The sequence below is a fragment of the Aspergillus ibericus genome, assembly GCF_003184845.1.
Source record: "Aspergillus ibericus CBS 121593 unplaced genomic scaffold BO80scaffold_48, whole genome shotgun sequence".
Lineage (NCBI taxonomy): Eukaryota > Fungi > Ascomycota > Eurotiomycetes > Eurotiales > Aspergillaceae > Aspergillus > Aspergillus ibericus.
Window position 1 is genome coordinate 50,947 of NW_020292146.1, and position 24,037 is coordinate 74,983.

At 53.8% G+C, this 24,037-nt stretch overlaps 12 protein-coding genes across 12 annotated transcripts; 9 read left to right on the plus strand and 3 right to left on the minus strand.

Annotated features, from left to right (window-relative positions):
• Positions 1 to 53: 53 nt before the first annotated feature.
• On the plus strand, positions 54 to 2,810 carry BO80DRAFT_364706 (putative C6 transcription factor QutA; the record flags this gene model as incomplete). Its single annotated transcript, XM_025716164.1, has 2 exons — positions 54 to 2,578; positions 2,627 to 2,810. The coding sequence occupies 2 exons, from the start codon at positions 54 to 56 to the stop codon at positions 2,808 to 2,810; spliced, it is 2,709 nt and encodes a 902-aa protein (XP_025571432.1).
• Positions 2,780 to 3,588, minus strand: BO80DRAFT_197972 (type II 3-dehydroquinate dehydratase). Its single transcript, XM_025714168.1, has one exon. The coding sequence runs from the start codon at positions 3,447 to 3,449 to the stop codon at positions 2,976 to 2,978; it is 474 nt and encodes a 157-aa protein (XP_025571433.1). The 5' UTR covers positions 3,450 to 3,588; the 3' UTR covers positions 2,780 to 2,975.
• Positions 3,589 to 4,641: 1,053 nt separating this feature from the next.
• On the plus strand, positions 4,642 to 6,460 carry BO80DRAFT_415288 (sugar porter family MFS transporter). Its single transcript, XM_025718139.1, has 3 exons — positions 4,642 to 5,231; positions 5,287 to 6,000; positions 6,066 to 6,460. The coding sequence occupies exons 1-3, from the start codon at positions 4,695 to 4,697 to the stop codon at positions 6,420 to 6,422; spliced, it is 1,608 nt and encodes a 535-aa protein (XP_025571434.1). The 5' UTR covers positions 4,642 to 4,694; the 3' UTR covers positions 6,423 to 6,460.
• A 368-nt stretch (positions 6,461 to 6,828) lies between these two features.
• On the plus strand, positions 6,829 to 8,383 carry BO80DRAFT_504937 (sugar phosphate isomerase/epimerase family protein; the record flags this gene model as incomplete). The annotated part of the gene is made up of 1 exon (XM_025724455.1): positions 6,829 to 8,383. Exon 1 carries the CDS (start codon positions 7,304 to 7,306, stop codon positions 8,381 to 8,383), a length of 1,080 nt encoding a protein of 359 aa, XP_025571435.1. The 5' UTR covers positions 6,829 to 7,303.
• Positions 8,384 to 9,188: 805 nt separating this feature from the next.
• BO80DRAFT_448631 (terpene synthase family protein) lies at positions 9,189 to 10,543 on the minus strand (the record flags this gene model as incomplete). Its single annotated transcript, XM_025721689.1, has 8 exons — positions 9,189 to 9,434; positions 9,491 to 9,524; positions 9,571 to 9,660; positions 9,708 to 9,864; positions 9,916 to 10,098; positions 10,145 to 10,163; positions 10,217 to 10,340; positions 10,392 to 10,543. The coding sequence occupies 8 exons, from the start codon at positions 10,541 to 10,543 to the stop codon at positions 9,189 to 9,191; spliced, it is 1,005 nt and encodes a 334-aa protein (XP_025571436.1).
• A 1,493-nt stretch (positions 10,544 to 12,036) lies between these two features.
• On the plus strand, positions 12,037 to 14,377 carry BO80DRAFT_428451 (uncharacterized protein). The gene is made up of 6 exons (XM_025720255.1): positions 12,037 to 12,179; positions 12,227 to 12,333; positions 12,380 to 12,512; positions 12,560 to 12,650; positions 12,694 to 13,101; positions 13,150 to 14,377. The coding sequence occupies exons 1-6, from the start codon at positions 12,105 to 12,107 to the stop codon at positions 14,265 to 14,267; spliced, it is 1,932 nt and encodes a 643-aa protein (XP_025571437.1). The 5' UTR covers positions 12,037 to 12,104; the 3' UTR covers positions 14,268 to 14,377.
• Positions 14,378 to 14,819: 442 nt separating this feature from the next.
• Positions 14,820 to 15,813, plus strand: BO80DRAFT_390298 (60S ribosomal protein uL1). Its single transcript, XM_025717144.1, has 4 exons — positions 14,820 to 14,845; positions 14,910 to 15,087; positions 15,167 to 15,360; positions 15,434 to 15,813. The coding sequence occupies exons 1-4, from the start codon at positions 14,827 to 14,829 to the stop codon at positions 15,694 to 15,696; spliced, it is 654 nt and encodes a 217-aa protein (XP_025571438.1). The 5' UTR covers positions 14,820 to 14,826; the 3' UTR covers positions 15,697 to 15,813.
• Positions 15,814 to 15,831: 18 nt separating this feature from the next.
• Positions 15,832 to 17,355, minus strand: BO80DRAFT_198031 (uncharacterized protein). The gene has a single exon (XM_025714169.1). It carries the CDS (start codon positions 17,233 to 17,235, stop codon positions 15,937 to 15,939), a length of 1,299 nt encoding a protein of 432 aa, XP_025571439.1. The 5' UTR covers positions 17,236 to 17,355; the 3' UTR covers positions 15,832 to 15,936.
• A 220-nt stretch (positions 17,356 to 17,575) lies between these two features.
• Positions 17,576 to 19,023, plus strand: BO80DRAFT_438012 (putative proline-rich, actin-associated protein Vrp1; the record flags this gene model as incomplete). The annotated part of the gene is made up of 2 exons (XM_025721023.1): positions 17,576 to 17,695; positions 17,749 to 19,023. The coding sequence occupies 2 exons, from the start codon at positions 17,576 to 17,578 to the stop codon at positions 19,021 to 19,023; spliced, it is 1,395 nt and encodes a 464-aa protein (XP_025571440.1).
• A 115-nt stretch (positions 19,024 to 19,138) lies between these two features.
• On the plus strand, positions 19,139 to 19,590 carry BO80DRAFT_198118 (uncharacterized protein). Its single transcript, XM_025714172.1, has one exon. It carries the CDS (start codon positions 19,255 to 19,257, stop codon positions 19,495 to 19,497), a length of 243 nt encoding a protein of 80 aa, XP_025571441.1. The 5' UTR covers positions 19,139 to 19,254; the 3' UTR covers positions 19,498 to 19,590.
• Positions 19,591 to 20,391, plus strand: BO80DRAFT_198034 (U6 snRNA-associated Sm-like protein LSm8). The gene is made up of 2 exons (XM_025714170.1): positions 19,591 to 19,708; positions 19,825 to 20,391. The coding sequence occupies exons 1-2, from the start codon at positions 19,684 to 19,686 to the stop codon at positions 20,094 to 20,096; spliced, it is 297 nt and encodes a 98-aa protein (XP_025571442.1). The 5' UTR covers positions 19,591 to 19,683; the 3' UTR covers positions 20,097 to 20,391.
• Positions 20,392 to 21,765: 1,374 nt separating this feature from the next.
• On the plus strand, positions 21,766 to 23,243 carry BO80DRAFT_198134 (uncharacterized protein). Its single transcript, XM_025714173.1, has one exon. The coding sequence runs from the start codon at positions 21,924 to 21,926 to the stop codon at positions 23,130 to 23,132; it is 1,209 nt and encodes a 402-aa protein (XP_025571443.1). The 5' UTR covers positions 21,766 to 21,923; the 3' UTR covers positions 23,133 to 23,243.
• The last annotated feature ends 794 nt before the right edge of the window (positions 23,244 to 24,037 follow it).

Consider the following 24,037-nt stretch of genomic DNA (forward strand, 5'->3'; position numbering starts at 1 on the left):
CTGAAGATGAACATGCGTCCGGGATTATTTAGTGGACCGTTGGATAGACGATCATGAACAGCGACACGCGCCAAGCCTCCGGGCCCGGCAGCAAGTCCAAGCGGCGACTGACCGATGTCGAAGAAAGTAGCAAGCAGAGTCCTGCAGCAGACGACTTTGCTTCCAATCCCAAACGCCAACGAGTCTCCCGCGCCTGCGATAGTTGTCGCTCCAAGAAGGACAAGTGCGATGGCATCCAGCCGGTATGTTCGACCTGCGCCTCGCTTTCGCGGCCCTGCACCTACAAGGCCAATCCGAAAAAGCGCGGCCTCCCGACCGGTTACATTCGCACGCTCGAGTTACTATGGGGGTTAGTCTTCAACAAGATTCAAGGCAGTGAGGAGGTGGTGCGGGCCTTGCTCAAGGCCGCCAATATCCCCAGTCATCTGGCTACGATGGGCAAGGAAGCGGAGGGATCAGATACATTGCTGTCGTCGTGGAAAAACAGCATCGTCCTGCGAGAGATTGAGAGACTCTTGACCTTTCTCGAACAACCCGAAGAGGAGCCCGGCAATCGGTTGGGGGAGAGTGATTCCCCGCAGGATGCCGAGGCAGTACTGTCGGCGGATGTGCTCGAGTGGAATCTGCCTGAAGTGCTCGGAGATGGGCGTGAGGGTTCGCTGGCGGTGGTATCTCCGATCAAAACCCCGACCGCCGCATCGACCGTCAGGAACGGGGGAGTGCGCATCACGCGAGACTGTGCGACACAAACGGTGGAAGACACAAGCCTCTCGCTTGGTCGGGGGCAGCGCCCGCCCGTTGAACCTGCCACGCTTCTTCCCTCGAATGCATGGCCTTTGCTCGACATTTACTTTTCCTATACCCAATGTTGGTTTCCTATTCTTGAGAAGCACGATATCCTACGAACTGCCTTTCGCCATAGTGAAGATGACGCCCCAATTGCCGCCGGATCTCCTGGGTCCGGGGATCAAGCGGCGCTGTGGGCGGTCCTGACGCTGGCCTCCATCCAAGAAGCCTCCATCTCCGCCACGCGTCAGCTGACCGACTTTTCCGATCGGGTCAATCCGGCCCAGCTGTATGCCACCGCCCGGAGTCTCATTCCTGGCGAAGAGGGACACGAGCTCGGCCACGTGCAGGCCTTGCTGATCCTGTCCCTGGTGAAGCTCGGCCAGCAGGACTGGTCGGCTGCGTGGGTATTGGTTGGACAGGCCGTTCGCATTGCTCAGATGTTGGGTTTACACCAACCGACGGTGGCAAAGGGGAACGAGGGAAAGAGTTCGCCACGGTCCAAGCATGTCTTCTTAGGCTGCTTCATTCTGGAGACCTTGGTGGCCATGCAGACGGGGCAGGTTCCTTCGCTACGCAAGGCCGACCTGGTCAAGATTGGGCCGATCAACGAAGATGGACTGGAGGAGTGGCATCCATGGGAGGATCAGACGGGTCTGCGCCCGGTCGAGCCGTCGCGGGCTTTGCACCGCGGGCCTCTCCACGCGTTGAGCACGTTCAACCGACTCACCTCGTTGATGTGCATCTTGAACGACCTGTGCTGCCTCAAGCAGACGACGAGCCCGGTCGCGCCTTTGGAGGCGCTGGAGCGACAGCTCCAACTCTGGGTGTCGGCGCTTCCGAAAAGCTACCGGGTTGATTTGCAGAGCACGCCGATGAAAGTGGCCTCTCCGCATATATTTGGGCTCGAAATGATGTATGAGAGTGTTGCTGCGAATCTGAGCCTGCAGTTTGCCTTGCAACGGAGCGACCGGAACTTGCCCGAGATGCCGCTAAAGAAACGTGCCACGGAGAGTTCGAAACGATTGCTCCAGCTGCTCCAGACGTACATGGAGAACTACAGTCTGTCCGCGACGTGTCCAACCTTTGGGATGATTCTCACGGTTGGCATGTCTGAAGAGCGACAGGCCCCTCTTCCCTTTGAACTGGACCCAGGCCTGAAGAGTAAACTGCAATCTTTTTCCGCGCATCTGGCGACGGTATGGAATATGAAAGACAAGCCTACAGGGAATATTTCGCCAGAGAAGACGCTGGATTTAACATCGATGGCACCAGCGCCTGCCAGACCGAGAAGTCTCTCTAATCGAGACACGGGTTCTCTCAATGCTTTTTCTCACGCTCCGGGTGACTCGACACGACGGGTGAGCATGTTGGAGGAAAGTCGGGCCATCGCTACCCCAGACGCCTTCTTCTCGAATACATGGATGAGGACGCCCACTGTCGACGAGAATGTCGCTTTATCTATTCCCACACCTGCCCCATCGTTGAACATTAATCCTGGGGAGACATCACATCCTCCCGCTCAACTCAAAGACTCTGTTTCCCACAATCCTCTTTCCCACCAACCCCGCTCCTCGATCTCCAAACCGATGAACGGCACGCCGATCATGCCGGACCTGACCTCCCCTTTTCACCCGACAGGACCGCAGTACACTCCCACATACACTGACCCGAGCCTGAACCTTGGGTCGTTCGTTGACATTGATGGATACGGACCGCCACGGCGGCCGCGGATCGCGCCGGACCTGGACGCGTTGTTTGACGAACTGGCGTCATTGGATGGGACCGAAAAGTGAGTCGAATACCATCATTCTATGGTGATCACTACTGACAGCGTCAGGACGGACAACCAGCCAGAGTTCATGCAGAACCTGGGGTTTGTGCCCGACGCCGGAGTGCCGGAGCTGTACTCGTACTCGAGCCAGGTGGAGCCATTCCTCCTGGCGCAGACGCAGCAGCAGGTGCCGTGCGCAGAGGTAGTGCGACGGGAGTCGCAGGCCGAGAGCTCGAATGGAAAGAGATGATACTTCACGTGGTGCGATTCATACGGATGCCGTGACGCATTGGCCGCAGGCCGACCATGATTGACGACTGTACATATGGTGCATATACAGCGAGACGATCCAGTGAGATTGATCTCTAGCATAGCAACAATTATATACAACCACCCATCCTACCCTCCCCTAGAATCACAACCTCCCCTTCTTTTCCAACGGGGCCCAATGTCTGGCCACATACTCCACCGCCACCTGATACCCCTGCACCCCCAGTCCGACAATAATCCCACTCGCCTTATCACTAAAATAACTCTTATGCCTCCACTCCTCCCTTGCATGCACATTACTCACATGCAACTCAATAAACGGAATCGCGACGCTCAACAACGCATCCCGAATCGCGACGCTCGTGTGCGTGTATGCCCCGGGGTTAATGATGATCGCGTCGACGTTGCCCCGCGCGGCGTGGATGCGGTCGATCAGAGCGCCTTCGTGGTTGGATTGGTAAGCCTCCAAGGTGCAGTTCAATGTGCTGGCGAGGGTTTGGCATGAGGATTCGATGTCGGGGAGGGTCGTGCTGCCGTAGATGTGGGGTTCGCGGAGACCGAGGAGGTTGAGGTTGGGGCCGTTGAGGAGGAGGATGGATTTCGGGATGATGTCTGTCATTGTGTATGTGTGTGTGTGTGTGGTGGTGGTGGTGGTGGTTGTGTAGTGTAAATATGGCACAGTTGGTGGGGGTCAAGTCAAGTCAAATAAAATAGAAGAACTAGAAAATCAAGAATCTGGCTACTCGCGTGCATATGTATAGTATGTCATAGATTTACGGAGATACCTTTACCTACCTCACCTTGTTCCCTTATCCATTCCAATCCATATCCATCTACATACCATGGATGCATGGGTTGGTCGGAGGAGAGTATTGCCTGGGTTGAGTGGCGGGCGGGCCCCTCCACGGCAGGCTAAGCACTTGGCCGGGGGTGAGCGCTTTGCCGGCGAGCCGATTGAGCTACTATCCTCTATGTCTGTAGTCTGTTCATATAAGTGTGATTAGATGTAGGGAGTGTGTAATTTGGATTATTTTCTTTATGGGTAGATTGGTGATAGTGTATTGTGAATGTTTGGGTGCTGTCATGCTGCTGCAGTCAGTCCTCCGTACTACGGAGTATGTTGTACCTATTTGTCCGGGCTATCTGAATGGCTGTGCCATCCAGCCGACTCCCCACAATGGGATTTTCTCGTCTCAATCATCTAGACCGACTTTACTTAGCAGGCTAGTATACTTCTTAGTATGGTGTATTCTTCCCCGTGGGGAATCCTCCCACACCCACACTCATTGGCTTAATGACCCGTCCTCCCCGTCCTACTGGAATCCATCCTCCGATCCCGGAGCCAACCACCCAACCAACCAAATTGACTTTATTGGCACGCTCCAACCCATCACCCAGCACCGGTCAATTCCCCGCAAATGTCGTCTCCGTGCCCCAATCCAGCACCGTGGAGAATTTTCCAAGGGAGGTCCGTGCGCGACACGAGGCCGTCCATGGCTCGTCTTCTCCCCAGGAGTTTTATTCAGTCGTTCCAATCATGTCTCTATCCCTCTATCTATGGTAGAGTGAGTGTCAGTGCTTGATCCTGTGCTGCATCGCAAATATCATTTGCCGCCATTCGTTTTCCCACTCTGGGTATTCGATAAGTCTCGTAGCACGGAGTAAAGAATCTGGGGTAAAGGATCTCCATCACCTGTTTATTTGCCTCCGGACTCCACCCCCGGGATTGGAGTGATGTCCGGGGAATAAGGTATATAAAGCACCTACCGGCCGTCTATCACTAGTTTCCCTTTCTCGTTTCCCATCCAGTAGTCCCCTCTCATTCCTCCTTTCTATAGTATCTACAGAAAAGATACACGCCACCATGTCCATCCTCTCCATGGTCGAAGACCGACCCACCCCCAAAGAAGTCTACAACTGGCGCATCTACCTCCTGGCCGCCGTGGCCTCCTGCACATCATGCATGATCGGCTATGACAGCGCCTTCATCGGCACCACCATCTCGCTGGACTCCTTCAAGGCCGAGTTCCACTGGGATGCCATGTCCACAGCCACCCAGGATCTCGTGAGTGCGAATATCGTCTCGTGCTACCAGGCGGGGGCGTTCTTCGGGGCGTTCTTCGCGTACCCGATTGGGCACTTTTGGGGGAGGAAGTGGGGGCTGATGCTCTCGGCGGTGGTGTTTATGCTCGGGTCGGGGTTGATGTTGGGGGCGAATGGGGAGCGTGGGTTGGGGCTGATTTATGCGGGGAGAGTGTTGGCTGGGTTGGGGGTTGGGGCTGGGTCGAATTTTACGCCCATTTATATTTCGGAGTTGGCGCCCCCGGCGATTCGAGGGCGGTTGGTGGGGGTTTATGAGTTGGGGTGGCAGATTGGGGGGCTGGTGGGGTTTTGGATTAATGTGAGTATACCTACTACTGCCTATGGGGTATGCTACGATTGCTAAACAGGAGTAGTATGGTGTCGAGCAGACGATGGCTCCCAGTCACAAACAGTGGATCATCCCCTTTGCGGTGCAGTTGATCCCCGCCGGGTTACTGATGATTGGTATCCTCTTGGTCAAGGAGTCCCCCCGGTGGCTGTTCATGCGTGGTCAGCGGGAAGAGGCCATTCGGAATCTCTGCTGGATTCGTCAGATCCCGCAGGATCATATTTATATGATCGAGGAGATCGGGGCCATTGATCAGACGCTGGAGCATCAGCGGTCCACCATCGGGCTCGGCTTCTGGAGACCGTTCAAGGAGGCCTGGACCAACAAGAAGATCTTATATCGGCTGTTCCTGGGCAGTATGTTGTTCTTCTGGCAGAACGGATCCGGCATCAACGCCATCAATTACTACAGTCCGACGGTGTTCAAGAGCATCGGACTCAAGGGTAACAGCGCCAGTCTGCTGACGACCGGCATCTTCGGCGTGGTCAAGACGGTCGTCACCATCATCTGGCTGCTTTACCTGATCGACCGTGTGGGTCGACGTCTGTTGCTGCTGATCGGAGCCGCTGGAGGGTCCGTCTGCATGTGGATTGTGGGGTCGTACATCAAGGTGGTCGATCCCACGCACAACACCAGTGATCGTCTCAACGGGGGTGGTGTGGCCGCCATCTTCTTCTTTTATCTGTGGACGGCGTTTTACACGCCCTCCTGGAACGGCACGCCCTGGGTCATCAATGCCGTAAGCCCTCCCTCCCCTCACACACACACACACTCTCTCTCTCTGCAAATAGCTAACCGACGCAGGAAATGTTCGACCCCAACGTGCGATCCCTGGCACAAGCCTGCGCCGCCGGATCCAACTGGCTGTGGAACTTCTTGATCTCGCGCTTCACGCCGCAGATGTTCGCCGCCATGGACTATGGGGTATACTTTTTCTTCGCCACTCTGATGCTGCTGTCCATCCCGTTCGTATACTTCCTCATCCCGGAAACCAAGGGCATTCCGTTGGAAAACATGGACCCGTTGTTCGAGACCAAGCCTGTGTGGCGCGCCCACGCGACGGTGTTGGCCCAGATTCACGAGGACGAGGAACGCTTCCGCCACGATTTGGAGGAGAGTGGTTATTCGAAGGGAAATGTTGAGCAGGTGGAGACTGCATGATGCCTCTTCTGCCTGCGCCTGCAGCAGTGATGTAGTCTGCTAAGTGTTAATGATGAATGAATGAAGTGGTGTTGAATGTTTGAATATTGACTTACCTCTATCCCATTGTAGACTTGGCATAGCATGCCCAGAATAAAGTAAAGTTGGTAAAAAGTCAAAAGACCGCCACACCCAGAATTCAGGGCAGACAGACACTGTAGAATGCAGACGGGGGATAAAGGATAAATAACTTAAACCTTTGCTCACTCTTATCCGTGAAAAGGAAGGGAGGCGAAGGGGAAATGGCACCACCGACCCACACCCACCGGCAGTATTCTTCTACCCGCCACTCCTCTCCCGTCCCTCCTCCACAATACGGAGCACCACACTCCCAGACTAAACTACGGAGTAAAGACAAGCACCGGATAAAATTAACTGGAAAAGCGCTTTCCCGCGACGCCCCATCATCCATTTTCCCCATCCCCGATCCACCCATCCATTTTCCCCCGACAAGGAAATTACGACAACCCTAACTAGTAAATACCATTCAAGTAGTGGCAATTCCCTCCCAGAAGCAAAGAAAGTACATTGTTTGATCAGATAATTGCTTTTGCGGAAGTGATCCGGATTGCTTGACTTGTGATATTGATTGATCCTTCGGTTTGATTGATCTCACCGAAGAAGTATTTGGGTACGATCGGCTAGATACGGGTTGATTCGCTATCTCTATCCTTTATTGGGAATATACTTTCGATTCGATTGTCGAGATAGAAAAGTACGAGATAGACTTCGATCGATCGATCGGTTGTTGTTTGCTTTTGCTTGCTTCGTTATATATCACCACACCACCGCCACCACTTCCCAACCTCAAAGCAAGACCAGAAATACCAAGAAAAAACATCATGCCCAACCGTCTCGGCATCGCCTCCATGTCCCTGGGCCGTCCCGGCATCCACTCCCTCCCCTACAAGCTCCGCGTCGCCGCGCAATACGGCTACACCGGCATCGAGCTCTTCTTTGACGACCTCGACCACTACGCCCGGAGCCACTTCTCAGGCAACCACATCAGCGCCGCGCACGCCATCGCCCAACTCTGCGCCTCCCTCCATCTCACCATCATCTGTCTCCAACCGTTCTCGTTCTTCGAGGGCCTCACCGACCGCACACAAACCGAGTTCCTCCTCACCGAGAAACTCCCTAAATGGTTCACACTCGCTCGGATCCTCGGCACGGATATGATCCAGGTGCCGTCGAATTTTGCCCCCGAGAATGAAACCACCGGGGATCGGGATGTGATTGTGGGGGACTTGCAACGGCTCGCGGATCTGGGAGCCAAGGAGTCCCCCCCGTTTCGGTTCGTGTATGAGGCGTTGGCGTGGGGGACGCGGGTGAGTTTATGGGATGAGGCGTATGAGATTGTGTGTAAGGTGGATCGGACAAATTTTGGGATCTGTTTGGATACGTTTAATTTGGCGGGACGGGTGTATGCGGATCCGGGGAGGGCGGATGGGATGGTGGTGGGGGCGGAGGAGGCGTTGAGGGAGTCGTTGAGGAAGTTGAGGGAGACGGTGGATGTGAAGAAGGTGTTTTATGTGCAGGTCGTGGATGGGGAGAGGTTGGAGAGGCCGTTGGATGAGGAGCATGAGTTTCATGTGCCGGGCCAGCCGGTGCGGATGAATTGGTCGAGGAATGCGAGGTTGTTTGCGTTTGAGGAGGAGAGGGGGGGTTATTTGCCCATTGAGGAGACCGCGAGGGCGTTCTTTGATACCGGGTTTGAGGGGTGGGTGAGTTTGGAGCTGTTTTCGAGGACCCTGGCGGAGGAGGGGAGGGGGGTTGTTGTTGAGCATGCGAGGAGAGGGTTGGAGTCGTGGAAGGAGTTGGTGAGGAGGTTGCAGTTTGTTGAGGCGTATCCGCCGGTGGATTTTGTGGTCAAGGAGGTGGTGGAGGAGAGGGAGGTGGGGTTGGTGCAGGGGAGGTTGTAGATACCTACCTTATATAAGACTGTCATGTGTATAGATTGTGATAGATATGATGTTTCTAATGTTAGAATGAGTGCTGTACTGGATATGATGTGATGTGAATATAATCATTGTGACTAAGTGTTAGATATGGATGTTCAGTTGATCGTGGTATAGCAGACTGATCAGTCCTCTCGGTGATGTCGCTAGATTCTTCCCAACATTCCCTATCCTGCACATGCAGGGACTAGGCAGGACTACTGTAGTTGGACTCGGATTACGGCCTCCCGATATTATCAGCCATTCCTTATCTCAGTCTTATGTTATATTGCGTGATGATATCGCTACCTCAATCTCACTTCATCACTGGCCTAGCCTCAAATCGAGACCACCTCATCGTACGAGCAGTATTACGGAACACAGCGCTGTGGAGCTGGCTACATATGGTGGAGAGCAGCAACGGGACCATTATTTGCATTGTTTGGCTGTATTGTCAAAGTTGGAAGGGTTGGGTTTGCCGAGAGAACATATACTCAAGGTACATTGAGATATAGTGCAGCAACTCACCTATACCATCGCACGATCTCTCCCGAGAACCTCATGTTCATGGCTTGTTTCATGCTGGTCTCTGTAGCATGATCAAGCAATCCAACTGGACCATGCGGATGACCCGTACTAGCTGTGTCGTTCGAATCCAAGCTGCAAGATGCCTTGATCCCACCCGCCAAGTGCGATGGTAAGCTTGTCGTCGAGTTCCTGATGTACCTCATACCGTCCCGTTGACAAGCTACAAGAATGAATCGGACTTAGCGGATGCCGTGACCGAGGATCACAGATGCACGTACCTCCATGCCAAATTTCCAGTGCAGTCATATCGGCAGCCGATTATGAACGTTTCAAGCTCCTTGGCTAACTTTGCAGAGTTTCCCCCATGTCGGGCAACAAGCCTCTCTGCCGTCTGGTCAAACTCAGCAATGGACAGTGTGATGATTCGCATGATCTGCTCTGCTGCTTTCTGGGCGGATCCAAGCTCAGCATAGAGGATTGGTATAAGACTCTCGGCAGATCCATGAGCCTGTTCAATTACAGTGAACATCATAGTATAGGTCATGACCGGTGTGGAAGACGAACAAGCTCTTTTTTGACAGACAAAAGGTCATTCACGCTATATTGAGTGAGCTCAAAGTCAACTGGCTACCATGAAAAATTACCTGCATATGTTGACATTGGTCAGGTGCCAGAGCGCATCGTAGTCTGGATCCTCGGTAACATACGCAGGAAGGTCAATGCCATAGCAGTATCTAGGGACTATTAGCTTACTCTGAAATACTATTAGAGGGTACTAGACTGATTGATCGCGAGAACCACTCGCACCGCGCTCGTTCCCGGACGGTATCGTGAGAATTCATCCAGAGTCACAAGGCCGGTTCTCAGGCGGAGCGATTGCTCTACTTCTGATGTATCCATGAAGAACTGGATCTCTTTGAGAAGTGTCCTCCGCTGGTCTGATTTGTAGCACTTAGTAGGTGTCAAATTAGACTGCGGCAAGCACATACCAATACACGATGAGCGCAAGGCAGCTCCAATGTGGTCGAAACTCTGAATCACACCATTGCTACTTGTAGTAACCACCTGGTCACCGAGGCCAAGATGGGTCTTTACAAATTCTAGGGTTTCTGCTCGATAGAGTTGCCCTGCGTTGAAATTGTGGGTAAGCTCTCCAACGTCCGAGTCCAGCTCTATGCGTTTCCAGTTAGAACACAGTGCGTGGAAGCAAGAATGTACCGTCATCCCACATGAAGAGCTTTAGCACGTTAGTCGCGATTGTGTCGAGTGTCTAATGCAGGGTCGGCTTACCCATAAGGGAAGATAGGTGGCAAGAAGGAGTTCGTTGTAATTCACGCACGGCCACCATGTCGCTCCCAAAAGCCCATAGTCTCCTCGGAGTAGCTTCTGTAGCTTGGGGTGATTCTTAAAACGACTACGTCCGAGTTAGGATGAAGCCTCTTGTCAGAATATCTGCCATGTCTACCTTCTCAGGGTATATTCAACATCCGCTCGTACTTGATCCAGGTGCTGATTAATACCGAACGGCCACCCTGCAAAGGCTGAGCGAAGCCCTTTGATCGTGATTGTTTCATGCTGTAGCCGCTTAATAACATCGATGCGTGCGACGGAGGCCATTTTATGATCAGATCGGGACGGGGATACATTAGGGTACTAACAAAGGCTTGCTCTTGAGAGCAGCGAGACCATGAAAGCCTTTTAATTGAGCCCCCTAGAATCGGACTGTTGGAATAATACTGTTTCATGATGTCATGCAGCTTGGATAATGCAGATGGCTGAGCCTGAATATCTTCCGAGGAACCTTGTCGTTTCTGCATGTTACGCAATGGATCCAGTCATAATCCCCCGATCTTGTGTTCCGTTGCTGTTTCACCGGACATGATTGGTATCCGGGTACAGATCGTGAGGCTTATCCCGGTTATCTTGATGTCTTGCCTCCAGTTCCACCGCGATTTGCTTGAATCATGGGTCTATGGTCAGCGCGTAAACGGACTTTGGCAGTAGGCGGCTGTGTTGGGTGTTGGTCTGTTTGCGTGGGGCAGTTCAGAAGGTATGTCAGCAGCTGCTCGCTGGTCTTGCAGAACGATCCAACGAGCTTCTCCATCCCTGCGATGGCGGATGATAGCTGCCATACAAAAGGTGATGCCTCATCCCTCCTATCAACGCTGACCTTGCATATGAATCTCTCACCCCTTCGCCCGGTGCTGCGCCTTCAGCTTCCGCTGGCAAATCGGCTAGGTCTGCTCGCAATCTTCAGCATGGTGAGTTGGTAGTGCATTCATTCTCTTTCTCGTTATGTTACATCTGCTAAATAAAAGTTTGAACAATGTCAGGACGACGATATTGCCGCCATCCGTCTCGATGTCCTTCTACACCTTGACTTTGCCGAAGTCCCATATCTGAATGGCGAGCGAGGATGGAGCAACACATCGTTTCCAGTAATATTTACCTCCGATCCGTCTTCGATCGTGCCTTTCGCACACTCATGTCACGGGGCGGCGGAAATAAGGACCGCCATTGCTCGGACGGAAACAACGATATGGTCAATGGTTGTGCTCTACCATGAGGCTAAGCGAGCCTTTTCGCAGAAACGGAACTTGAAGCCGTCAGGGCAAATGGACAGGACGTTGAGATTAGGGGTGGTCATGCTGAGCGGGATGATAGTATTCGGTCCCGAGAAATCTATGTGAAGGAAGTATTCATATGACGACCAAGAGTAGTATGATTGTCCAAAGACGAATATTGCCAGGTTCTTAATGCTACGTCGTGAAGGAACAACAAGAGCAGTGTATTCACTATATAGTGTGGGGATTTGCTAGATAGTGACGGGAGGTATCACGAAGTAGAGAAGCTAGCTATTGGTAGAGGTGATGCAGACTCAGAAACAGGTCCCAAGGTCCGGAGATGCACCCACTCTGACCAGCATAGCTGACATCGCACGAGCCAACAGAATCAAGCATAATAGAAAGTCCCATGGGTGAATCCTCGTTGACTTGGTATTGGAAGTTAAGAAAAAGCAGGAGCCTGACTAATCAGTCACCTGATCGGTGGGGTCGGTGGTTCACGCATTCCAGATGGCGGTCATACTCTGGCTTCTTTGGTATGGTCCCCAGTGGTGCGACTTTCGGGACTCTAACCTCGACACTGTAGCCGGTCACAAGTTCTCCGGCTTGGCATCATGGAGAATCAAGGGTCCGGGAAAACAGTCCGTTTGGCTACAGCTTGCACCGAGTGCCAGCGGCGGAAGCAAAAGGCAAGCATCCCGACGAGTGGATCCAACCAATCTAACCATGAGATCAGTGTAGCCGGGAATGGCCCTGCAATCATTGCCAATCAAGGCGAATCGCTCATCTCTGTAAATTCACGCCCAAGAAGGTGCTCAAGGCTAAGCCTGCCAGTAATGAAAGGTCGGCTGCAGTAATGCCGGGTTCGACCACTTGCTAACTCCATCAGGACTCATACCCCTACGAATAATGCAGACGCAGTACCCGACTTTCAGAATGCTGGCGGCGTTGCCAGTGGGGAGGATTTCCGGATGCTGGGATACCTCCCCGACAACCTGCTCAAGGAAGGGCCTGACCAATACGTGAGACTCAAGTTCTGGCCAGTTACACTGATCGCTGATTGGTCCAGCAATCTGCTGTAATATCACCAAATCCCCAGGGAACTATACCATCAGAACTGGAAAAAGCAATCCGCACTCTTCCTCCCAAACCGTATACAGGTAAGTGTGAATTCCAGATGTGGATACGCTGCTAATCTTACAGATATGCTGGTGCAACATTTTCTGAGTGAGATGAACGAGCAGTACTACTGTCTTTACCCGCCGACTTTCTTGCACGATTACGCTGCGTGGTGGTCAGGAAAAGCCAGTGGCCAATCGCTAGCTCCAGAGTTCACGGCCCTGCTGCTGCAGGTTTGTGCATGCGCCACCCTTTACTTGGATGTGGAGGCGATGCAGAGACTCGAGAGTGAATTGGGCGAAAACTCTCACGATCTAGCCGAGCAGTATCATCGGACTGCCAATCAACTCAGCAGTACAATGAGCCCCGGCAAGGGTGGCTTAACGCAAGTCCAACAGTTGTTCATCAATGCGGTATGGTACAAGACCGAGGCATTATTTATCGAGTCGTGGCATGCCTTGAGTGCTGCAATCCACGAAGCTCAGGAGTTAGGTTGGTAGTCCCTCTACATGTGTATAATTAGTTGTTAATCGGCGGTAGGCATGCACCGAAGTCCCGCCAAGGCGAAGGTGTCCGAATTTGAACGGGAGATGAGACGGCGAATTTGGTGTCTCCTGTACACTTGGGATTGGCAAATGTCGCTACTACTATCACGGCCTTTCATCATCAACAGCAATTATTGCTCTTTCGAGTTACCCAACGTACGGCTGGAGACTGCCGACGCAGGGACCGACATGCCATCGCCCGTAACACATATAGCCCTTCAGAGCCAATTAGGGCTGGCAATCTCGAAAATCCCTGGCGTGATGAGTGGTATCTTATCGCCCAATCAGGCCATTGCTATCCAGCAAGAAATTGAGAGATGGTTTGAAATGTTCCCCCCGGCATATAGACGTACGAACCCGGATACCCGTTGGGACCATTCCCACCGCTATGTGCCTTTACAGCGGCATCAACTCTATGCCGTAAGCTACATGGTCATGTTTATGCCATTGAAGCAATGTTTAACCATCGACGCCGACCCAAGCAAGCCTAGCCTGGAGAAGAGCCTCCAACCAGCGGCGGTGGACTGCGCCACGAAAGTGATGGATTCAGCCCGGGCACTGCTAGCGCACATGCTCCCGGCCAGTGGAAAGTTCCATTTTGCGCCCTTCCTAATATTCGACACGGCTGCATTTCTCTGCTCCGCAATCATCCACGACCGCGCCCGGAATCTTGCACACCGGGACAAAGCTCTTGAAACGATTGGCATAGGGCTCGATGCGCTGGAGCAGATATCCCAAACCACTAAAGCCGGTGCCACCTGTTATTCGGTTCTCGCGAGGCTTACCGGCCGCATGCCTCTCTCTCCGGAAGAGAAGGCTTTGCTGTCCTCTAGAACCCCGGAAGGATCACTGGAAGGGCCTCAAACGCCTCCTTCTGTGCATGCTGAATCGGCGACAATTGTCAATGTCGATGCGTATGATGTCAATTTCACGTCTTCAGACATTCTTGGAGGCGGAATGGATATGGCCCTGCCGGCAGGGCTTGATCCTTCAGGAACAATCGACGGACTCACGGGACTGGATGACATCCTTAGCATGGATATGGGTGAGTTCAGTCAGATCTGGGATTGGGATAATCTTGACCTGAATAATCCTGGTCTTTATGATACATAGCTGCGATCTGGGATACAAGAATTGGCAGCTTAGTTAAGTCTAGAGCTTCCTGGATCGTCTATGATCATATACACGAAGGAATGCAACAGATAACAATGGATATAACCGATCAATGAATATAAGTGTACCCATAATCTAACAGACCCAGAAAGGTCATGCAAACAAAGAATGCATTGTACTAAGGTATACTATGAAAATGGTAGCCGGATAGAGCGCGCCAGGAACGGAAGAGTTGAAACAAGTATCTCAGTCTTCTTCATAATCACGCCATTTTTGATCTACTAAGACTTGCCCCAAAAACCGAACATACTTGCAATGAAACTGGCGAAATCCACGAAGTACAACCAGTGGTTATCCATGTAGGACTGGCTTACATAATTATGTACCCTGACTCAGCACCATTAGGGCAGCGCTAAACCCAACACCGCTAGCGTCCCACACAAGCGGAGAACGGATTTTCTCCCGGGCGCCCAAGGCGGCCTCACTTTTCTCTTGATCTTGAACGATTCAGCGCAGAGCCACACCATAAGAAGTATTCTTTTGGAAGACTGTCAGCAAGATGTCGAAGATCACAGTCGGTATGTTACCACCCTCAGCTCGGCATCGCCCAGTTATGGATAGAGTGGCTGATAAGAAGAATAGCCGGAGTGCGCCAGAACATCGAGCAGCTGCTCAACTACTCTCAGAATGAGAAGAAGCGTAACTTCCTCGAGACCGTCGAGCTCCAGATCGGTCTGAAGAACTACGACCCCCAGCGTGACAAGCGTTTCTCCGGTACCATCAAGCTGCCTACTGTTCCCCGTCCTAACATGAGCATCTGGTACGACTCCCCGCAACAGACCGACGAGGCGAAATGACACAACTCGAAACGAAGCGGAATACTGACAGGTGATGTATAGTGTTCTCGGTGACCAGCACGATCTCGACCGTGCCAAGCACCACGGCATTGATGCCATGTCGGCCGATGACTTGAAGAAGCTGAACAAGAACAAGAAGCTCATCAAGAAGCTTGCTCGCAAGTACGATGCTTTCTTGGCTTCCGATACCCTCATCAAGCAGATTCCTCGTCTCTTGGGTCCTGGTCTTTCCAAGGGTAAGCCCCCTTCTTTTACTTTTCCCCTCCGAGTGTGAAGCGATATGGCAACGGTGCTAATGATATGGTATAGCCGGTAAATTCCCCACCCCCGTCTCCCACGCCGAGGACATGGCCAACAAGGTCAACGAGGTCAAGTCGACCATCAAGTTCCAGCTGAAGAAGGTTCTCTGCCTCGGTGTTGCCGTCGGCAACGTTGGCATGACTGAGGATGAGCTCGTCGCTAACGTCATGCTCGCCATCAACTACCTCGTCTCTCTGCTCAAGAAGGGCTGGCAGAACGTTGGTAGCCTTGTCCTTAAGGCTACCATGTCTCCTCCTAAGCGTCTGTACTAAGCGCTTCGTTGGGGGGGTTTTTTTTTTAAGGGCTAAATGTTTGTCGGGGGTTATGTAGGTCTCGGTTTAGGTACTTGAGAAATGTTACCCTTGATGGTTTGGTTCTTATCTGGTGCTATATCGGATATTTATTGTAGAGTTGTTGTAGGGTGGTTGTAGTGTGTAGTGTGCAGTGTAGTGTGTTGTAGATGGTCGTTGTGATGTGTCCATGGTACAGTAAATACATGAAAGGCATGCATGCTATTGCATCCCCTCCATCAAATCCGTCTTGTCTAGAATCATCCCCCTCATACCGATAAATTCCCGCAGAGTATCCCACTCCTCGCCTTCCTCTTCGCCTCGCATGTAGATATCCTTGAATCCCCACGCCAGCGAAACCTTGTCAAATGCCGCCCGCTCCTCCTCACGCAGCCAACGGTGCCGAAGCGGCACACCCGGCTGCCAGACCACACGCTCCATCTGGTCATTGGCCGTCGTGATAGCGAGAATTCCAACCGATGAGATGCCTCCGACGTATGCCAGAGTCGCGGCGAAAGCGATACCCGTCGCGGTGCTGGGGTCCATCGTGTTCTGCAGCGTCGCGGCCCAGGACGCAATAGTGTAGCAGGCCGCAGGGGCCGCCGCCAATCCACCCAGCGGGACAGCAGCCTTTTTGAAGAGCTTCGCGCGACGGAATGCCGGAGTGCAGAAGGTGGTATCGATGATGGCCAACACCAGTGACAGGTTCCGCTGATCGATCGCAACCTCGAGAGCCATATCCGCAAGTTCCACCGGCACGGCGCTGTTAATGCTCCGGGGGTTCGCCTTGTGGTATTTGACAGGAGAGCTGTTCTCCTCCGGAACCGGCTTATTCGCATACAGGTGGAAGATCTCCGGGAAGTGGTCGGGGCGCTTGAGCAAGGCATGGATCTTGGTGTAGCAGGTCAACGCTTCGGGGGAGATGAAGACCTTTTCGTCCGTCAGGAGTTCGTGAACGGCTTTGCAGAGGCGGTCGATGATCTGTTCGGGGGTCTTTCGGGGCAGAGAGGTGGATTGCTGTTGTTTCCGTGTAGTCTTCCCCTCCTCTAAATCCAGGAGGGATGAGATCTCATCGGGCTGCTGTTTTGACGATGATTTCACCTTGCCGGTGTCCTGCTCCGGCAGGACTATAGCTTCTGCAATTTTCTGGCATCGTTCCAGCAGCTTCACAACTTTGTCGGTGGGAGGCACAGAATCCGTTTTCCGAAGCTCCGCACATTCGTGGGCAATCTGGGCCACCGCCTCGTCAAAGTCCACCGATGTGAGATGGTTGGACTTGGTTGATTCGAACCGTCTAGGGGTAGGATTGTATGTGATCGCAGTCCAGGGGCTTCTCAGGCCCTTCTGTGGTCGCAATTGGCCGCGCGCATTCCGAGTCAATGGGCTGCTTGCGTAGGACCGCGCAGCCACTGATTGAGGGATAGGGGCGGGCGATGCGGGTCGTTGGCAGAGCTGACAAGCCAGGGCTTGTGGCCGGGAGCCCTTCTGGCCTCTCAAGGCAATGCCTCTGGTGGGGAGCATGATTGTGGTTGTGGGGAGAACAATGCAAAGCCAACGGACGAGAGAAGGGCCGAGAGTTGCGCAAAGGCAAGGCGGAGAGGGTGGTACTGCCGCCGCCACAGAGCGGGTCTGGCTCCAGGTACGTCCGTCTATCGACCTGACGTCCCTCGACTCTCCTGCTCCTCCTCCTCCATCATCAGCAACGCCCCGTAGGCAGCTGCTTTCTTCTACGCCACCCGCTCCCCGGTTGCATCAGACCTCAAATGGTCCATTCAACCCCAAAAGATTGATCCCTCCGTGATCGTTCACTCACTCATCCATCCTTCCCGATTGCAAGTGTTATACCTCATCGTCTACAGCCATGCCTCCCCCTCCGCCGCCGCCGCCGCCGCCGCCCGGAGGGATGGGGGGTCCTCCCCCGCCTCCTCCCCCTCCAGGGGGTATGCCCAGCAGACCCTCAAATGCAGAGGTCAAGGGTCGAGTAAGTCCCGCCAACCAGGCTGGGGTTCGCTCATCTGCTAATGTCTCGTGCAGGGCGCACTGCTCTCCGACATCCACAAAGGCGCAAGATTGAAGAAGACCGTGACCAACGATAGATCAGCACCCGTGCTTTCAGGTGGAGGAGCAAAGTCTTCTGGTCCCGCAGTTCCAGGCGCTCCGCCTGTTCCCGGCATGGCGAAGCCTCCGGCCGGGTTGGCACCACCACCTCCGGCACAAGCGGCGAACAGGCTACGAAGCAATAGCGATACTGGTGCAGGAGCTGATGCTGCGGCGGGCGCCCCGGCGGCGCCTCAACTGGGAGGCCTCTTTGCGGGAGGCATGCCCAAGTTGCGCAGTCGGGGAGGCGTTGACACTGGGGCTACTCGGTCCTCGCCGTATCTATCGGATTCGGAGGGATCGCGGAGCGCTCCCCCGCCCCCTGCTGTGTCCGCTCCGAAGCCGCCAGGTGCCCGACCTCCCCCTCGCCCGCCCGCGACAGAATCGCCGCCTGCTCCTCCAGTGAACCCGCTGGTCGCTAATCTCCGGAAACCCCCTCCAAGGCCGGCGTCAAGGCCCTCATCGACAGTCTCGAATGCGTCAAGCAGATCAGCCCCTGACGCTCCTCCACGCGCGCCGCCACCGCTGCCGGGCTCCGCAAGACCTCCGGCGCCGCCCCTATCTACCAGGAAGCCTTCTGCCCCTGCGCCCCCACCTCCTCCCCCTTCAGCAATTCCAGCTGCAGCCCCGCCGCCCCCTCCAGCAGTCTCTGCTCCCCGCCCTCCTCCGGCGCCGGCACGATCTACCCCTCCACCCCCTCCCCCACCTCCTGGTGGCTCTGCTCCACAACCGCCGAACGGCACGGCGGCTGCGTCCATCGCAGTTCAAGCTGCTCGAAACGCTTTTGGACATGGTCATCCGTCACCGCCACCACCTCCTCCACCTGCCTCGGCCCCCTCAGCGCCTCCCCCACCTCCTCCTCCCAGTGCTCCTCCCGTCGCCCCTCCAAGTGAGCCACCATCGCGGCCAACCCCTCAGCCCTCTGCAATAGCACCTCCTCGACCTTCATCCTATGAGTCACCCATCGGTCATCAACCAGATCGTTCTACACTGGATCCGAGCGCTTATACCCTCAGCAACGGCGGGCCGTCACCGGGATCGAGCCCTTGGAATTCAGGTGGACACGGCCTAGTTCGGGTGGACGATCATCGGTTCAAATTCCAGAGCGAAGGCTTGTTGCCCAAGCCACGGCCATTTGTGGGAGGTACCAAACGGTACCGGGCTGGACGAGGTAGCAGTGTGCCATTGGACCTAAGCGCATTGGCTGGATGAGGTGTCGTCGTGATTCGCGTGGAATTAGCGCATTCTTCAAGCTTGTAAACTTGCTTAGCAACTCGCATATCGTTAGTACCAGTGGGAGCTAGGAACGAAGAGAGTCGTTACGTAACTACCATCGTGGATTACAGATTTTGTAGAAGGGAAAGACGGGCATCACAATCGCAGTGTAACCACGAGGCTTATCTGATCGATCGTCAAGGCAGCACGGGACAGCTCCATCACGTGATGCGCGGCCGCCGCATCGAAGCTGCGAGAGTCCGGAGAAGCAAGCCGAAGTCAACATCTCAGCCAGACCTCTGCGCTGCTTCCTCCTCCACAATCACCCTTTTATTCGCCTGGCGCTTTCTCCCCGCGGCAGTCACATCAGTCTTCAAGTCAGCCTACGGAAAGCAGGGTTACTCGGCCGTTCACCCCAATTTGAGGAGCAAAACGCAGCGTCGAAGTATTTGCTGCACGTCGGACTACTAGCCTGAACCTGGTGGACAATTGGCATTCGGCCCTTTTAGGAACGCTGACTATCCTTGTGATCTTTCTTTCACGGCCCCAATTCGAATAGACGAAGTCTACGCTTCTGCTTTCTCCGCATACATCGCCGAGCTCAAGTGCTGGTTTACTATTTCAAACCCTAATCTTTAATTTTCCCTCCATTGCATCATGTCTCTTCACTCGTATATCAACAGTGAGTATTTCCGTTCCAATGACCTTTATCGACGCAATGGCTTGTCTTGTCTTTCTTTCTCTGGCTTTATTACGACCCTTCAGATGAGGGCTGACAGTTGCTTTTTTGATACGCAGAGAAAGTATGCATCCTGACAGTTGACGGACGGACACTTCTTGGGACATTACTGTCCACCGATCAGCTGACGAATCTGGTTCTTCTGGACACGATCGAGCGGATCATCCGGACCCCCGACGACCCGGAACCGAGCTCCCAAATCGAACATGGCCTGTACCTGATCCGAGGTGACAATGTCGTACTCTGCGGCGAGGTCGACGAAGGCATCGACAACGACATTGACTGGACGAAGGTCCGGGGAGAGGTGGTCAAAGGCACGAAGAACGCATGAGACGGGAGCTGTTTGATAACAGTCTACAATACAAGGAATTCTCGCAGCAAGAAAAGACGAGCGTTGGTACGATGGGTGTGGACGAGTTCAGCGTGACATGGGGCTAGTGCGTGTGCGTGTGCGTGTGCGTATACGGGTCGGAGGGACCCGTCTCTTTCTCGTGGTGTCGTTCGTCGGATAGGGGATGGCGCGTGCCGGGCCAGGGGTTATTATGCGAACATATGCGCGCGACAAATTTACAGGAAGGGATTGGTCGTTATGTGGTGATCCATGGACATGATCGGTGCGTCGGGCGGGGATCCTCTCATGAGCTGAGCTGAGCTACAGGTGGGACGCGCATGGGCTGACTGAGCGCTCATCTGTCTTTCTTAATCTCGGGCCCAATTTAGTATTGGCTCGACAGGAGTCTTGCTTGGGAGTCGGGGGAAATCAAGGAAAAGAAATCGGGAATGACAATGCATTGGATGGCTGAAGATGTGGGGGGAAAAGGAAAGCGTATTTCCTGCACGGCGTTTCCATTGGGCGGCCCTTTTATTGGGTATCAGATTGAAACCCTGACGTGATGAGACGCGGGATGTTCAGGACGGCGTTTAAGATGCAAGGTGATGATTAGCCTGGACACTGGCCAGGGACCGCAAGGGGGGAAGGAGAAGGAGAGAGTGAAAGAGAGACCGAGCCTGGGGGGATGTTGCATTAGTCATCACAGGATCTGATCTGAAAGACGTCTGCAATACTGCAATTGCTGTCCATTGTGCTATTCTTATACTTTGCCAGTGTACAACACGACGCCCCGTGCATGAAAGAGAGGCAGTGATGCCCAGAGTGACTAATGGAATGTGGCAGCCCATGTACATGATACGTACTTTCAGAGTTCAAAGTTTAGGGAGTCTCCGGGGGAGGATCGAACACTGGCCGTTTCCGGGCTCGATGGGTTCCAGGGGTCGGCGGTTCATTCGTTGATTCGGGACTAACTAAGTACTAAGTAGGAGTAGTTCGTTGGTCCCCCTCGTGAGCCACCACCACTGCAACCACTGCCACTGTTCCATCTCATCACCCCAACGCGCCCTGCATCGCGAGGGTTGTTGCTGCAACCCAAGCCCAGTCACCCACGGCTCCAGCCCATGAACCACCCTCATTGCATGCCTCTTCCGACTTCATCCTTTTACTGCTCCTACGACCAGGCTCCAACCACCAGAAATCTAAATGTGACAGCCGCCCCGTTTTCTCTGCCGCCCGCCCCGCCCTTGCCAAGTGCGGCCCAACTGGCCGTTCGGTTTTGGTTTCCCCTGACTCGCTCCCTCTCGCTTTCTCCTCTCCTCTCCGATCCTGACACTCACGCCGAGGACTCACCCTCTCTCTCCCCAGTCTCACTTCCTTTCTCCTCTTCCTATTATCTCTTCCCTCCTCCCCTCCTCCCCCTCCCCCCTCCCTCCTCTTTCCTTCTCGCCCTCATTATTCGGCCTCACCTTCACCTCCTGCAGACCGCCTCTCTCTGCACCGCCGATTTTTGACGCCAATCTCGGTCGCTGGGCGACCGCCACTTCTGCCTGCGCCTTGTCCCTCCGCTATCAACTGCTCTCCCCCGAATACGAGCGCCCTTCATGTTGTTGCGACCGTCCCGACACACTTCCGGCTCGACGTGTCTATACCCCCGGGCCAATTGGTCGTTCTGAGCGCTAGGATATACATCTCTTCCGTTGGCATCGTTGCCTAGCCGGTGGTGTCTATCCTTCCCTCTCCCTCCCCTCCTCCCTCTCTCTTCCGCCCGCTCTCCCTCTCCCTTTCTCTCCCCAGCCTCCTCCGTTCAATTCTGGTGGCCAGGCCAGAATGTGGCTCTACCGTGGCGCCCAGTCCGCTGTATTCTACTATGCCACCTGCACTCCCTGTGCCAACTCCCTCGATCTCCACAAGCGCAAAAAGGAAGCCGTTCGATCACAGCGCCAAAAGGATAAGATAGATGCTATTGTCACGGACCAACCAAGACCGCTAGCACAACCCACGGCGTTCAGTACCAATCCAGGATGGGCGGAGGAAATTGCTCTAGGTCCGGGACCCCCCGCCAGAAGAGGTGGTCATCGGGCGGCACATCGTCGAACCGATTCATGGAATACGGGCGTCTCCGCGGACTCGACGCAGGATGTGAGCCGCACGGGTGGCTCGTCACACAAGAAGGATAAAAGCAGTTTGAAGCATCCGTTGGGCGATCGGTGGAACCGCATGCGATATCAGCGCGAGGACGAACCATTATGGGGCCAGGATGTGGAGGTCAAGGGTTCCTCCGTCGGACTGTCAGGTGGCGGCAAGGAAGATGCTGGCTCCACTAGCAAGTACTATATCGCTCGAGTGCCCCCCGTCAACGATCTTCATCCCCCAATCGTGAGTGGGCCCAAGAGCCGCGCTGAGACGCGATGGATGCTACAACCCCCACCCAGTGCTCGGGTGATGGCCGGCAAGGAACGCGTTGGGGACACTGTCCGCAGCAATGACAGCAGCGCACAGCGTGCCGACGGTGACAGAAATGTCAAGAAACCCGTCGAGCCTACCCCACAGCTACCTCCGCTAGAAACCCAAACGCCCGAAAAGAAAGTGGTTAGACCTTCTCCGCCTCGCATGGCCCCCGACGGCTGGTATGACCCGAGATCCGCAGACGTGGACTCGGAAGGTGACGACGAGTTTTCTCCGCCACCATCCCCCCGCTTGAGATACGGACGCGATGAGGCCAACTTCGTAATATCCCCATCTCTACGCTCGCGCTCCGATTCATGTTCCACCCTGTCGTCGCCTGGTGATACCGAGGTGGAGTCTCCGCGAAACTCATTGCATTCGCCTGGGACACCGACGTCACGGCCTGTCTCCAAAGCAACCCATGATAGCGGTAAACATTTCCCTCCAACGATCTCACAAGCCCTATCTACCTTGCAACGTGACAACAACAAGGTTCAATTGTTGCACTTGGAAATCAATGACTCGCCTGACGATATCGGATTAGGTCAGCTTGAACGTCTCCGACCCTGGCGTTGGAGTATGGATATATGACCGTAAATCCGCTCGCCCACTGTCTATAATCCGGGCCCTCTCTCTGGACGTTTAGCATATCCCCCTCCCTTCCCCTTTTTTTTATTGCGCATTGCTTATCATGGAAGCCTGTTTTGCTTTATTTTTTGCTCCTTGGGTAGCAGAATACCCCTCTTGGTTGGAATTGTTTTGTCGGCATGTTTGTGTTTCGGCGTTGGCAGCAGCAAAAAGCGTTCCGTTTTGATGCCCTTGACCCATTCCATGGCAAATATCCTCGATGCATCATACCGAACAGCATGGGAATTCCGTTCGATCAACGCACATACTGTGTATGCATGGCTGGGCCAACAGACACAACCCCATCGGACCACGAGACTGTTATCATCCCAACTGACTCACTATCTTTGACTCGCTGCGTCCGCATTATTGTTATCATTGCCCGTTGATCTTCCCAATTCCTCAGCGCAGAGTACTATCCCTAGTTCTTCGTTTCCTATCATGTTTGCTTTTTCTTTTCCTGTTTACCCGCTTCGCCGCTGATCATCATCCTACTTGCATTGCTTTGCTCTCTCACTATCGCTCTCGTCCTCGCTCATTGTCTCTCACCTTACCCTTCATGTATACTACTTTGTTCTAATAATACATACCTGCATTTCATTCTACTGCTACCTTCTACATATAGACCTTGACAATGACAATGAGCCTATAACCATATAGTACGTACATACATACATACATACATACATACTGGGGTCACGTGCACACATACCGGCCCGCAAAACAAAATACCCATTTAGGCAATAGATAGGTAAATCTCAAATCTCCAGTGCAAGTTTCTTCAATGGAATACATCGCTAGATAGATAGATAGATGGACATGGGGCAGACTGACTGATTTACCTGTCCCAATTAGCTAGCTAGCTACCA

Bases quoted from the DNA above. Each gene is read 5' to 3' on its own strand.
- BO80DRAFT_197972 (XM_025714168.1), bottom strand. From the start codon at position 3,449: ATGACAGACATCATCCCGAAATCCATCCTCCTCCTCAACGGCCCCAAC.
- BO80DRAFT_415288 (XM_025718139.1), top strand. From the start codon at position 4,695: ATGTCCATCCTCTCCATGGTCGAAGACCGACCCACCCCCAAAGAAGTC. The intron at 5,232-5,286 runs GTGAGTATACCT...AAACAGGAGTAG, and splicing joins TGGTGGGGTTTTGGATTAAT to TATGGTGTCGAGCAGACGAT. The intron at 6,001-6,065 runs GTAAGCCCTCCC...TAACCGACGCAG, and splicing joins CGCCCTGGGTCATCAATGCC to GAAATGTTCGACCCCAACGT.
- BO80DRAFT_428451 (XM_025720255.1), top strand. From the start codon at position 12,105: ATGGAGAATCAAGGGTCCGGGAAAACAGTCCGTTTGGCTACAGCTTGC. The intron at 12,334-12,379 runs GTCGGCTGCAGT...TAACTCCATCAG, and splicing joins AAGCCTGCCAGTAATGAAAG to GACTCATACCCCTACGAATA. The intron at 12,651-12,693 runs GTAAGTGTGAAT...CTAATCTTACAG, and splicing joins TCCTCCCAAACCGTATACAG to ATATGCTGGTGCAACATTTT.
- BO80DRAFT_390298 (XM_025717144.1), top strand. The intron at 15,088-15,166 runs GTACGACTCCCC...GGTGATGTATAG, and splicing joins CGTCCTAACATGAGCATCTG to TGTTCTCGGTGACCAGCACG. The intron at 15,361-15,433 runs GTAAGCCCCCTT...GATATGGTATAG, and splicing joins GGGTCCTGGTCTTTCCAAGG to CCGGTAAATTCCCCACCCCC.
- BO80DRAFT_198031 (XM_025714169.1), bottom strand. From the start codon at position 17,235: ATGCTCCCCACCAGAGGCATTGCCTTGAGAGGCCAGAAGGGCTCCCGG.
- BO80DRAFT_198118 (XM_025714172.1), top strand. From the start codon at position 19,255: ATGCGCGGCCGCCGCATCGAAGCTGCGAGAGTCCGGAGAAGCAAGCCG.
- BO80DRAFT_198034 (XM_025714170.1), top strand. From the start codon at position 19,684: ATGTCTCTTCACTCGTATATCAACA. The intron at 19,709-19,824 runs GTGAGTATTTCC...TTTGATACGCAG, and splicing joins TCTTCACTCGTATATCAACA to AGAAAGTATGCATCCTGACA.
- BO80DRAFT_198134 (XM_025714173.1), top strand. From the start codon at position 21,924: ATGTGGCTCTACCGTGGCGCCCAGTCCGCTGTATTCTACTATGCCACC.